Consider the following 11,547-nt stretch of genomic DNA (forward strand, 5'->3'; position numbering starts at 1 on the left):
TGGCAGGCAGCGACTAGTGGGGTGCTGCAGGGCTCAATGCTGGGACCCCAGCTATTTACAATATACATCAGTGATTTAGATGAAGGAATTGTGTAATATCTCCAAGTTTGCAGATGACACTAAGCTGGGTGGCGGTGTGAACTGTGAGGAGGACGCTAAGAGGCTGCAGGGTGACTTGGACAGGTTAGGTGAGTGGGCAAACGAATGGCAGATGCAGTATAATGTGGATAAATGTGAGGTTATCCACTTTGTTGGCAAAAAAACGAAGGCAGAATATTATCTGAATGGTGGCAGATTAGGAAAATGGGAGGTGCAACGAGACCTGGGGTGTAATGGTGCATCAGTCATTGAAAGTTGGCATGCAGGTACAGCAGGCTGTGAAGAAGGCAAATGGTATGTTGGCCTTCATAGCTAGGGGATTTGAGTATAGGGGCAGGGAGGTCTTAATGCAGTTGTTCAGGGCCTCACCTGGAATATTGTGTTCAGTTTTGGTCTCTTATTCTGAGGAAGGACGCTCTTGCTATTGAGGGAGTGCAGCGAAAGTTAACCAAACTGATTTCCGGGATGGCAGGACTGACATATGAGGAGAGACTGGATTGACTGGGCCTGTATTCATTGGAGTTTAGAAGGATGAGAGGGGATAAAATTCTGACTGGACTGGACAGGTTAGATGCAGCAATAATGTTCCCGATGTTGGGGAAGTCCAGAACCGGGGGACATAGTCTAAGGATAACGGGTAAGCCATTTAGGACTGAGATGAGGAAAAACTTCTTCACTCAGAGTTGTTAACCTGTGGAATTCTCTACCGCAGAGAGTTTTTGATGCCAGGTCGTTGGATATATTCAAAAGGGAGTTAGATGTGGCCCTTACGGCTAAAGGGATCAAGGGGTATGGAGAGAAAGCAGGAAAGGGGTACTGAGGGAATGATCAGCCATGATCTTATTGAATGGTGGTGCAGGCTCGACGGGCCGAATGGCCTACTCCTGCACCTATTTTCTATGTTTCTGTGCCTAATCAGTGGGCAGTGCATTGGATTGGCTGGGTGCAGCCTTAGGCCAGCCTAGTTGGGCAGTGTATTGGACTGGCTGGGTACCGTCACGTTGCACTCAGCCAGTCACTGCTGGCCGTCTAATGGAGGCCCATTAACCAGTAAGGAGAGCACTCTCTTGTGGCCTTCAGTCGCAGCTAGTTATTGAATGGAATTTGCAAAAGCCTAGAAATGGGCTGTCTGCCAGGTTTTTCAACTGGCAGACTTTCGTTTCAGTAAAAATTGTGCATAATCACATTTTTGATTGTGTTTTTTCACAGCATGTTCAGAAACCTTTGTTACTGAAATGACTGTACTTCAGAGGGGCTGAATGTAAACTGCAATCTTTCCAAACAAACATTTCCCATGAATTTACTTCATAGACTGTATACTGGTAATCTACAGACTGTAGCCACCAATGTTTCAAGGCAAAGCAAGGTGATGTTGCTAGGTACACAGCTATATAAACCTCTCCACCTCTCCACCTCTCTGTCTCTCTCTTTCCTCCCTTTAAGACGCTCCTTAAAACCTAGGTCACCTGTCCTAATTTCTTCCTGTGGCTCGGTATTGTGAAGTGCCTTGGAAACGGTTCACTACCTCACAGGTGTTATATAAATGCAAGTTGTTGTCTTGCCATCTGATTTTGATGGAAAAAGCAGTGCAGAAATATAATCTGTTCCACTTGATTTGTCGTGTTTCTAGGGGATAATGTTGGTTTATGACATCACAAATGAGAAGTCTTTTGACAACATCAGGAACTGGATAAGGAATATTGAAGAGGTGAGTGACGTGCTTTGCTAAAGGCTGCTAGCTGTCAGCAGTAACCAGGCCGTAAATGCACTCTTAAGTTTCCAGGCCACTTAGTGCTGCAATAATGGCTTGTAGTTAGTTGCTACGCATTTTGCTTTTAACTGTTGAATCATTTGTAATGCTGCAGAAATGATCATTGTCAATGCATAGAGAAATGGTTTTATGCATGGAGTGAGCATTATTTTCAAGTTGCAATGGACCGATGGGCACCGTGAGGAGCATGTTATCACGCACAGCTTTGAGTCTTGGGTTTGAACCGAGCCCATACTGACTGACTGGATGATGCATCAGGTCTTTGATGAAAATCATTTGCTTGTGTTTGAGAATCCATGGCATAAAATGGGCTCACAAATTGCCATTCTCATTCACTGCAAGGGCAGCTGGCATGAAACGTTCCCAGTGCTGGTTTGGGGCTGAGGGGCAGAGTAGAAGGAGCTTCACCATGCTTCTGCTCTCTGATTTTGATGGAAAAATGGATAGAATTGCAGAATGTGATCTCCAAAACACTGGTTTAAAAAAAAAAGGCCAAATTCCATGTATATACTGGTCAGAGTACTTCAGAGCCACTGTGTGAGTTTGTCGTACCAGTTTTTGCTGATGCCAGACTGACTGTCAGTGCATTGGGTCGGCAGGCTGCAAGCTTGTACCTACATCACAGCACTCTGCCAATCCCGAGTGTGCGGGGAATACAGGCGCAGCTCTGCATCCTGCAGTCCAGTGGGGTTGGCATTATCCGATTGGGATTAACAAAAAGTTGCATTTCATTCTATTACTATAAGCCATGGCTCTAATTATAGAGAATTGTACAATGCTATCCCCAAATGCCAATAAGAATTCCATGTAATAAAAATGGAATTTGATTTATTCAGTCACCATAAACCATATATATATATAGATAGAAACGGGGAGAGAAATAAAGATCACATTTCATATATATAATAATTTCTTCCCCTCCCTGCCCCACTGCCCCAGTTTAGTAACTGACTTTGGACATTCTGAGCATTTACCCTGTGGAGATTGTGATGGTTTGTTTCGAGCTTTTATTTTATTGTCTAACTTTGCTGTCTTCAAGTTTCAGGAAACTTGAGTGACTCTTTTATTTAAAAAAAAATTGAAATGTTCTATGGCCCCGTCCCACCCTATCTCTAATCTCCTCCAGTTCTCCCCCCCCCCCCAAGGTATCTGCGCTCCTCTAATTCTGCCCTCTTGAGCATCCTTGCTTATAATCGCTCCACCATCGGTGGCCCTGCCTTCATCTGCCTGGGCCCCAAGCTCTGGAATTCCCTCCCCAAACCTCTCCGCCTCTTTCTTTCTTCCTTTAAGATGCTCCTTAAAACGTGCGCCTTTGACCAAGCTTTTGGTCATCTGCCGTAGTTTCTCCTTATGCGGCTCGGTGTCAAATTTTGTTTCATAACACTCCTGTGATGTGCCTTGGGCCGTTTTACTACGTTAAAGGTGCTATATAAATGCAGGTTGTTGTTGTGCAGCACAGCGTAAACTCCACATGTAGCAGAATCAGTGGTCCAGGACTTCTGCTCCTCTTGCAAATTTTACACTACCTTTTTAAATGAAAGCCAGCACTATTTTGACCACTTTTCTCTTGCCTCAATGATTATTCGTTTGTCTGATGTATATATCCAGAAGTTTTAGCACATTGTGTTGCAGTTGGTTATTATTTTGTGTTTCTAAGTCTAGCTTGGCACAGACCTATTGCACTGGGCTGACTGCCCAAAAATACCTAATCCTGAGCAAACTTAACATTTAACATCACATTAGGATCCTTGCGATATCACTTAGACTCCTTTTTACTAAATGTATTTACAAGACACAACGATTTGCAAAAATTATTCTTTTCAATGCTTCATATATCCTGTGCATCCACATAGGTTTTGTAAATATTGATGGCAGCAATGCTCAGTCTTCCCTGCTTGCTGCACTCGTAGAAACATAAGAACAGGAGTAGACCATTCAGCCCCTCGAACCTGCTCCTCAATCTCTCTTTTCTTTAGTTATAGGCTTAAATCTGTTTTGTATCAACCATCTTGTATTCCCATCTTTCCTGTATTTGTAGTCCTGAAACATATAGTAGGAATATGAACCAAATGGCCATGGGCTATAGGAGAGGGATCTGGGGGTGATAGCTCACTGAAACTCAACAGCGCAGTGTATAACAGATAACCAGATCTTGGGACCTTTGCCAGAGGGATGGAGCCCGGAGCCCAAATCCCAGGAGGCCACACCTGGAATAGTGTGCAATTCTGGTCACCGTATTACAGCAAGGATATGGGAGGTAGTGCAGAAAAAGGCACCCAAACTGAGGAGCGTTGAAAAGCTTGCGATTGATGGCTCCAATATCCTTTCTTTAGAGTAATCAAGTCCAGTATTCAAAATTTTGAAGTGAATAGATGAATCGAACCTACATTCAACCTACCCCAACTGCCCCATTCTACTCGCTCACCGAACTTGCTGCCCAGGAAGGGCTAATCTTGCAAATCTCCTCCATGTCCAACTCATCTCTCCAAGTATGACCATGTGGATGCTGGCAGTAGATCACCATCACGGAGCCTCTCTAAATTTCCTTGCAGAATGTCTGTTCACTTGCAAACAAGGCCCTTGCCATCCATGACCTTATCGTGGATGACTGCATCGACATTATGGCACTAACGGAAACTTGGCTGAGGGATAATGACACACTACCTTTAATCGAAGCCTCCCCTCCTGGTTATACCTTCCACCACTTGCCCCGCCGTGGTGGCTCTCGTCAACAAATCATACCTTGGTCTGTCCCCCCCCTACTCCTCCGACACTTTCTCCTCCTTTGAACATCTTGCTTTATTCTACCCCTGTCGCCTCTCTGTCAACATTCTTGTTCTCTACCGCACATCCAAGTATGATTTAAAAATTTTATCACGGATATATCCTCACTGCTATCCTCCCTCAACTTCTGCACCAAGCGACTTCTCATCCTCGGTGACTTCAACCTCCATCTCAATTCATCATGCTCTCTCTCCTCTTTCACTACTGTCATGCCCTCCCTTAATCTCTCCTCCATGTAAATTCCTCGACCTTTATTCACGGCCACCCCCTTGACCTTGCAACCTCTCGTGGCCTCGCTATTCTAATCGTGTCAATTAAAGATAAAGCCATCTCTGACCATTTCCTCGTATCGCTCTCGACCCATATCCCCCTTCTTCCCCCCCCCCCCCCCCCCCCCCAATCCCCCACCCAGACCTACTTCCGCCCCGGAAAAAAATTCTCTCCAAACTCTCTTACAACTGCACTTATCAACTCAAAACTGTCCTGCCTTTGGCCCCCTTTTAACAATGACATTTCTGCAGCCACCGCTCTGCTCGACCATATCCTCCTCACCACCTTTGATGCCCATGTCCCTATTAAAAAGATTACTCTCTCCCACGCTGGCCGTTCCATCTGGTATAGCCCTCATCTTTGCCCCCTCAAGTCAAAAGGGCACAGACTTGAATGGATGTGGCGGACAATTGGTTTAGCCATTCACTGCCAGATCTGGCTCGAATACACAACATTATCGGTTCCTACTCTTGTCTACAAAAACTGCTCACTATTCCAGGATCATTCTGGAATGTGAAAATAACCCCCGGCTACAATTCTCTACTGCTAACCGTCTCCACCGCACTCGACTCCAACAACAATGAGGAGCTCCTGGACTTTTGTGTCTCAGATTGAGACCATCCAATCAGCTGCCTGAGTTGCCTTCCTTCATCTTGCCCACCAGGCCAAACTTCATCTGAGGCTCCCACCTGCTCTAGCCCTAAACTCGCATCATTCTCTAGTTTCTCTTTGATCTCCCCTCTTGATCTCTCCGAGCTCATCCTGTCCATGAGACCCACTTCCTGCTCCCTTGACCCTATTCCCACTAAACTGCTGACCACCCAACTTCCTTTTTTGGCTCCCATGTTAGCTGACATTGTTCTCCCTCCTCTCTCCTTCAAATCTGCTGTCATCACCCCTCTTCTCAAAAAAAAAACAACCCTTGACCCCACTTTGCTTGCTAGCTATCGCCCCATTTCCCAACCTCCCTTTCCTCTCCAAAATACTTGTTTGTGTTGTCGGCTCCCAAATCAGTGGCCATCTTTCCCTGAATTCAGTGTTTTAATCCCTTCAATCTGGTTTTCGCCCCTGCCACAGTACCAAAACGGCTCTCATCAAAGTCACAAATGACATCCTTTGTGACAGTGACAAAGGTAAACTATCCCTCCTCGTCCTTCTGGACCTGTCTGCAGCCTTTGACACAGGTGACCTCTCCATCCTCCTCCAACGCCTCTCCACCACCATCCAGCTGGGTGGGACTGCACTCGCCTGGTTCCATTCTTATCTATCTAATCGTAGCCAGAAAATCTCCTGCAACGGCTTCTCTTCCCACTCCTGCATCGTTACCTCTGGTGTTCCCCAAGGATCTCTCCTTGGCCCCCTCCTATTTCTCATCTATATGTTGCCCCTTGGCGATTATCATCCAGAAACACAGTCAGTTTCCACATGTACGCTGACGACACCCAGCTCTCTATCACTTCTATCGACCCGTGCTTGGTATCTAAATTGTCTGATTGCTTGTCCGACATCCAATATTGGATGAGAATAAAATTTTCTCCAATTAAATATTGGGAAGACCGAAGCCATTATCTTTTGTCCCTACCACAAACTGCGTTCCCTAACCACTGATTCCATCCCTCTCCCTAACATCAATCTGAGAATGAACAAGACTGTTCGCAACCTAGATGTCATATTTGACCCCGAAATGAGTTTCCGGCCACATATCTGCAGCATAACTTAAAACTGCCTTTTTCTACCTCCGTAACATCGCCCGCCTCCGCCCCTGCCTCAGCTCTTCTGCTGAAACCCTCTAGACTTGACTACTCCAACTCACTTCTGGCTGGCCTCCCACATTCTACACTACAAAAACTTGAGGTCATCCAAAACTCAGCAGCACGTGTCCTAACTCGCACCGAGTCCCGATCACCCATCACCACCCCTTGTGCTTTCTGATCAACATTGGCTCCCAGTTAAACGCCTTGATTTCAAAATTGTCATCCTTGTTTACAAATCATTCCATGGCCTCGCCCCTCCCTATCTCTCAGCTTTTTCAGCCTCACAAGCCCACAAGATGCCTGTGCTCCTCAAATTCTGCCCTTTTGAACATCCCTCATTATAACTGCTCAACCATCGGTGGACGAGCTTTCAGCTGCCTGGGTCCTAAGCTCTAAAACACCCTCCCTAAACCTCTGCGCCTCTCTATCTTTCTTTCCTCCTTTAAGACTCTCCTTTAAAACCTACCTCTTTAAACAAATTTTTGATCATCTGCTTTAATTTCTTCTTTTGTGGCTTGGTGTCACATTTATCTGTTTTGTCTCGTAACTCTCCTGTGAAGCGCCTTGGGACGTTTTACTATGTTGAAGGCGCTATATAAATAAAAGTTGTTGTTTTTTATTATTATTATTATTGATCTCCCAAACTGGTTTACCATGTGTTGGTTACTTGTGTAACCTGTGAAATTCGAAGTTTAATAGGGCAGTAAAAAGTATTTATACCTCACGTTGCTAACCTTTCTGCTGCTTACCAGCAACAAAACAGACACTTTCATAAATCAGCATCCTTTTTCTTTTGTCTTGATTGGTGGAAGGGGAGATTCTATTTTAAGGAACCAATGTTTGAGCTCGAATGATGACAAAGTGCAGCATGAATAGTGATGCATTGGTTGAGTTTGTTACTGAGCAATTGTCTGGTTTAAAGCTCAAATTTTTCTCAAGTCATAATGAAGTGACATTGAGAGGGCAATGCCATGAAATATCTTTATATAAAAATGTAAAACACTACTTTTTTCAACAGCCTGTGTATCGATGCAAGCTTATTCTCTGGTGGCGATTCTGATTTGCAGTAGTTGGACGAGCCATTTCCTCAGCTGCTTTGTGTTTTATGCAAGGGTAGCAGCACCAGCTGAGGTACTACTCCTCTCTGCCTGGGCGGAGGCAGAGGAAGGAGGTACCTTCATATAAAAACAAAACAGTGCTTTTGAATTGCGTGATTTCTGTAATGGAATGCTGCTTATTGTGAGGCGAGTTGCCAACATGTAGCCTTGTTATCCACTTTGGTGTCTGAATTCCAACAGATTGAAGATTTAAAATTGATCTAGATAAATTGCTATTAAGAGCAAACTGTCTTTATACCTTCTTAGCATGCATCTTCAGACGTGGAAAGGATGATTCTGGGCAACAAGTGTGATATGAATGAGAAAAGGCAGGTGTCAAAAGAACGAGGAGAGAAGGTGAGGCTGCCAGAAATTGTGCACCATTTATTTGACGCGGAGTATTGTGGCTCGGGCATAAATTGGCCTTATTGACTTGATGCCTACAATCATTATTGTTGCTTTTCCACAGTTAGCGATAGATTATGGGATAAAGTTCTTGGAGACCAGTGCAAAATCCAGCATAAATGTTGAAGAGGTAAGAAACCTGGGGAAGCATTGATGTACTGATTAGCACACTAACCAATGCATTTGCTTGTTGCACAGTCTGAACTAACCAGCTAGTTTATATTGAACATAAAGCAGTTCCTCAAATTCTGAAGTGTAATTACATCGTGACAAGTTTACAATATGGACATTTTACATTATAAATATGGACATTTATAATGAAAAATTAACTGCGTACAGATTTTTAATATTATAAATAGATAATTCTGTTAGCAGTGATACATTTGGTGGTTTTATGGAATGGTTTCTAACGAGCCTCCTGTAAATAAATCTTTCTTTTTCCCCCCCCCCCCCCCCTTTACTCTGACAGCTGAGTATCTTCTATAATAATAATAGTCAGATTTTGCCCCGCTACCGCCCTCCTTTGCCCCCTGCCCCCACTGGCTTAGTATCCACACTGCCCTGTCCAGGAAGCTTGTTTTGCATAATAAATGCATTACCTGTTATATTCCACTGAAGTTGACGAGATTAATATTTCTAAATTAGGTGTCAACGGTGCAGTTTGTTGATTGGCTGAAATGGGATGAGATCATGTCTACGCATATGATAAACTTCAAACGTACCACTCAGCTCCTTGAACATCAAGCACAATGTCTTACCAAAGCTTAAGATAAATCCCTTTCTACAATTTGGTTTCATCGAGACACTCACCACCAAGTAGGCTAACCACTACTCTGGGTCAGAATAAGCACCGTGCATTAACGAGGAGGCAGTCAGTCACACTGATGTTAGCAGAGGATTAGAGGGCAGATTTGTTCCAACCCTCCGGTTGCTGGTCTTAGTTTTTTTTAAAGTTACCATTCATTTGCAACTGGAAGATTTAGATATTAATCATCATAGGCAGTCTCTCGAAATCGAGGAAGACTTGCTTCCACTCTAAAAGGGAGTTCTTAGGTGACTGAACAGTCCAATACGGTCCAGTCTCTGTCACAGGTGGGACAGATAGTCGTTGAAGGAAAGGGTGCGTGGGACTGGTTTGCCGCACGCTCTTTCCGCTGCCTGCACTTGATTTCTGCATGCTCTCGGCGACGAGACTCGAGGTGCTCAGCGCCCTCCCGGATGCACCTCTTCCACTTAGAGCGGTCTTTGGCCAGGGACTCCCAGATATCAGTGGGGATGTTGCATTTTATCAGGGAGGCTTTGAGGGTGTCCTTCAAACGTTTCCTCTGCCCACCTTGGGCTTGCTTGCCTTGCCATGTAGGAGTTCGAAGTAGAGCGCTGGCTTTGGGAGTCTTGTGTCAGGCATGTGAACAATGTGGCCCGCCACACAGCACTGCCCCCCAGTCATCGAGATCCACGGTGCGGCCCTGGACAATGTGGACCACTTTCCATAGCTTGGGAGCCTATTAAAGGCAAGGGCAGACATCAACGACTAGGTTCAACACCGCTTCCAGTGCACCAGCGCAGCCTTTGACTGCTTGAGGAAAAGAGTGTTCGAAGATCAGGCCCTCAAATCTGGTACCAAGCTTTTGGTCTACAGGGCTGTAGTGATACCCGCCCTCCTGTATGGCTGACACGTGGACCATATACAGTAGATCCCTCAAATCGCTGGAGAGATACCACCAACAATGTCTCAGCAAGATTAGATATTAAACTGTGTGGCTAATGACCTGCCAAGATCAAACTACTCTGTCTATGGAACTCACCGAATTTCCCTCTCGAATTGCTAGTGTTTAGCAATCTTTGACGGAAACAAATGTAAACCATTGGTAAAGTCAAGGGTGAAAGACTGGGACTGTATTGTTTCCAAAACCACTACCACTTTTAACTTTGAAACACAAATTATGTATGAAAATATTCCAAATGTACCTGTAAATTGTTTGCATGTTATAAAGAACATAATAGGAACAGGAGTAGGCCATTTGGCCCTTCGATCCTGCTCCGCCATTCAATAAGATCATGGCTGATCTGATCATGGGCTCAGCCGCTCCCAATAGCCCTTTACTCCCTTACTGTTATAAACATTTCAGGCAAATGTTTCCTGTCCGGTAAAGTTTTAAAATGTTTTACAAGGGGAAAACTAAACTTGTAGGGAAATGCTGCTGTTGTGCAGGTGTTAACCCCGGCTTGGAGCAGGAAGCCTGTGGAGTTATGCCATGCACATCGATTGGAACACTTGTATAACATCACACACAAGACTGAAATTAAAAACAGAAAATGCTGAAAATACTCTGCTGGTCAGGCAGCATCTGTGGAGAGAGAAACCGAGATAACCTTTCAACAGAACTGGAAAATGTTTAAGATGTAACAGATTTTAAGCAAGTGCAGAGGGAGGGAAGGAAAGTCTATCGTAGAATGGTAGTTGGGAGAGATTAAATGACAAAAGGGATAATAGTACAAAGCAAAAGGAGATGCGAATGGGACAAGTAAAGAAGCAACAGATGGGTCTACAATAGGTGTAAATGGAAATGGCAGAATTATCAATAGATGCCATGTGGAAAAATGGGGGTAGAGATTATGATAGTGTGTGTGAAATTACCCATTTGTTTCGTGGTACGTGCAGGTAGCATGCAGCTTTCATGGATGTGTCCTGTATTGGAAAAGCACACTGCGGACTCTCCTCTCACTCACTTTAACTGGGTGGAAAGTATATAACTCTCATCGTAATACTTGATAAACTGTCAGGAAACTGTACCGTATCTTTTTTGGGGTTGTGGTGCTAAATGCAGCATTTAGCAACATGACTCCATTTCCTGAATTGCAGGTGCATTGAACAGCAGTTACTCGTGCCATAGTCATTATTCTTTACTTTGCAGGCGTTTATTACACTTGCACGAGATATCATGACAAAGCTCAACAGGAAAATGGTATGTAAATATTTCAAAAACTGCCAGTTTGTCTTTTTAGAATGAGTTTGAAATGCTGAGAAACCTGTAAATAGTGTCCAGAGTGCCTGTAAATAGTGTCCAGAGTGCCTGTAAATAGTGTCCAGAGTGCCTGTAAATAGTGCTGACTTGGCAAGGTTGCACCAGAACGTTGCAGTACACGCTCCTCGTGGTGTTCACCCCTCTGCCCAACTCTGCTGTGTCCTCCCACATACCAGGGTCTCCACATTTCTCGACTTCATTGGTTGTAAAGCCCCCCTCATTCCTTCTCCCCTCCTTTCTCCCCCTCATTCCCTCCCCCCCTTTCTCCCCCTCATTCCCTCCCCCCCTTTCTCCCCCTCATTCCCTCCATCCCCCTTTCTCCCCCTCATTCCCTCCATCCC

General features: G+C 44.7%; 1 protein-coding gene across 1 annotated transcript in view; it reads left to right on the forward strand.

Moving 5' to 3' along the window:
• Positions 1-11,206, forward strand: part of LOC139233751 (ras-related protein Rab-8) — a 95,484-nt gene extending 84,278 nt beyond the window's left edge. The window contains exons 4-7 of the mRNA XM_070864226.1: positions 1,730-1,807; positions 8,043-8,132; positions 8,245-8,310; positions 11,096-11,206. Of these exons, the coding sequence (XP_070720327.1) occupies positions 1,730-1,807; positions 8,043-8,132; positions 8,245-8,310; positions 11,096-11,191 (330 nt within the window). The 3' untranslated portion in view covers positions 11,192-11,206. The remainder of the gene's footprint in view (positions 1-1,729; positions 1,808-8,042; positions 8,133-8,244; positions 8,311-11,095) is intronic.
• The last annotated feature ends 341 nt before the right edge of the window (positions 11,207-11,547 follow it).

Source organism: Pristiophorus japonicus, chromosome 21 (genome assembly GCF_044704955.1).
Source record: "Pristiophorus japonicus isolate sPriJap1 chromosome 21, sPriJap1.hap1, whole genome shotgun sequence".
Taxonomy (NCBI): Eukaryota; Metazoa; Chordata; class Chondrichthyes; family Pristiophoridae; genus Pristiophorus; species Pristiophorus japonicus.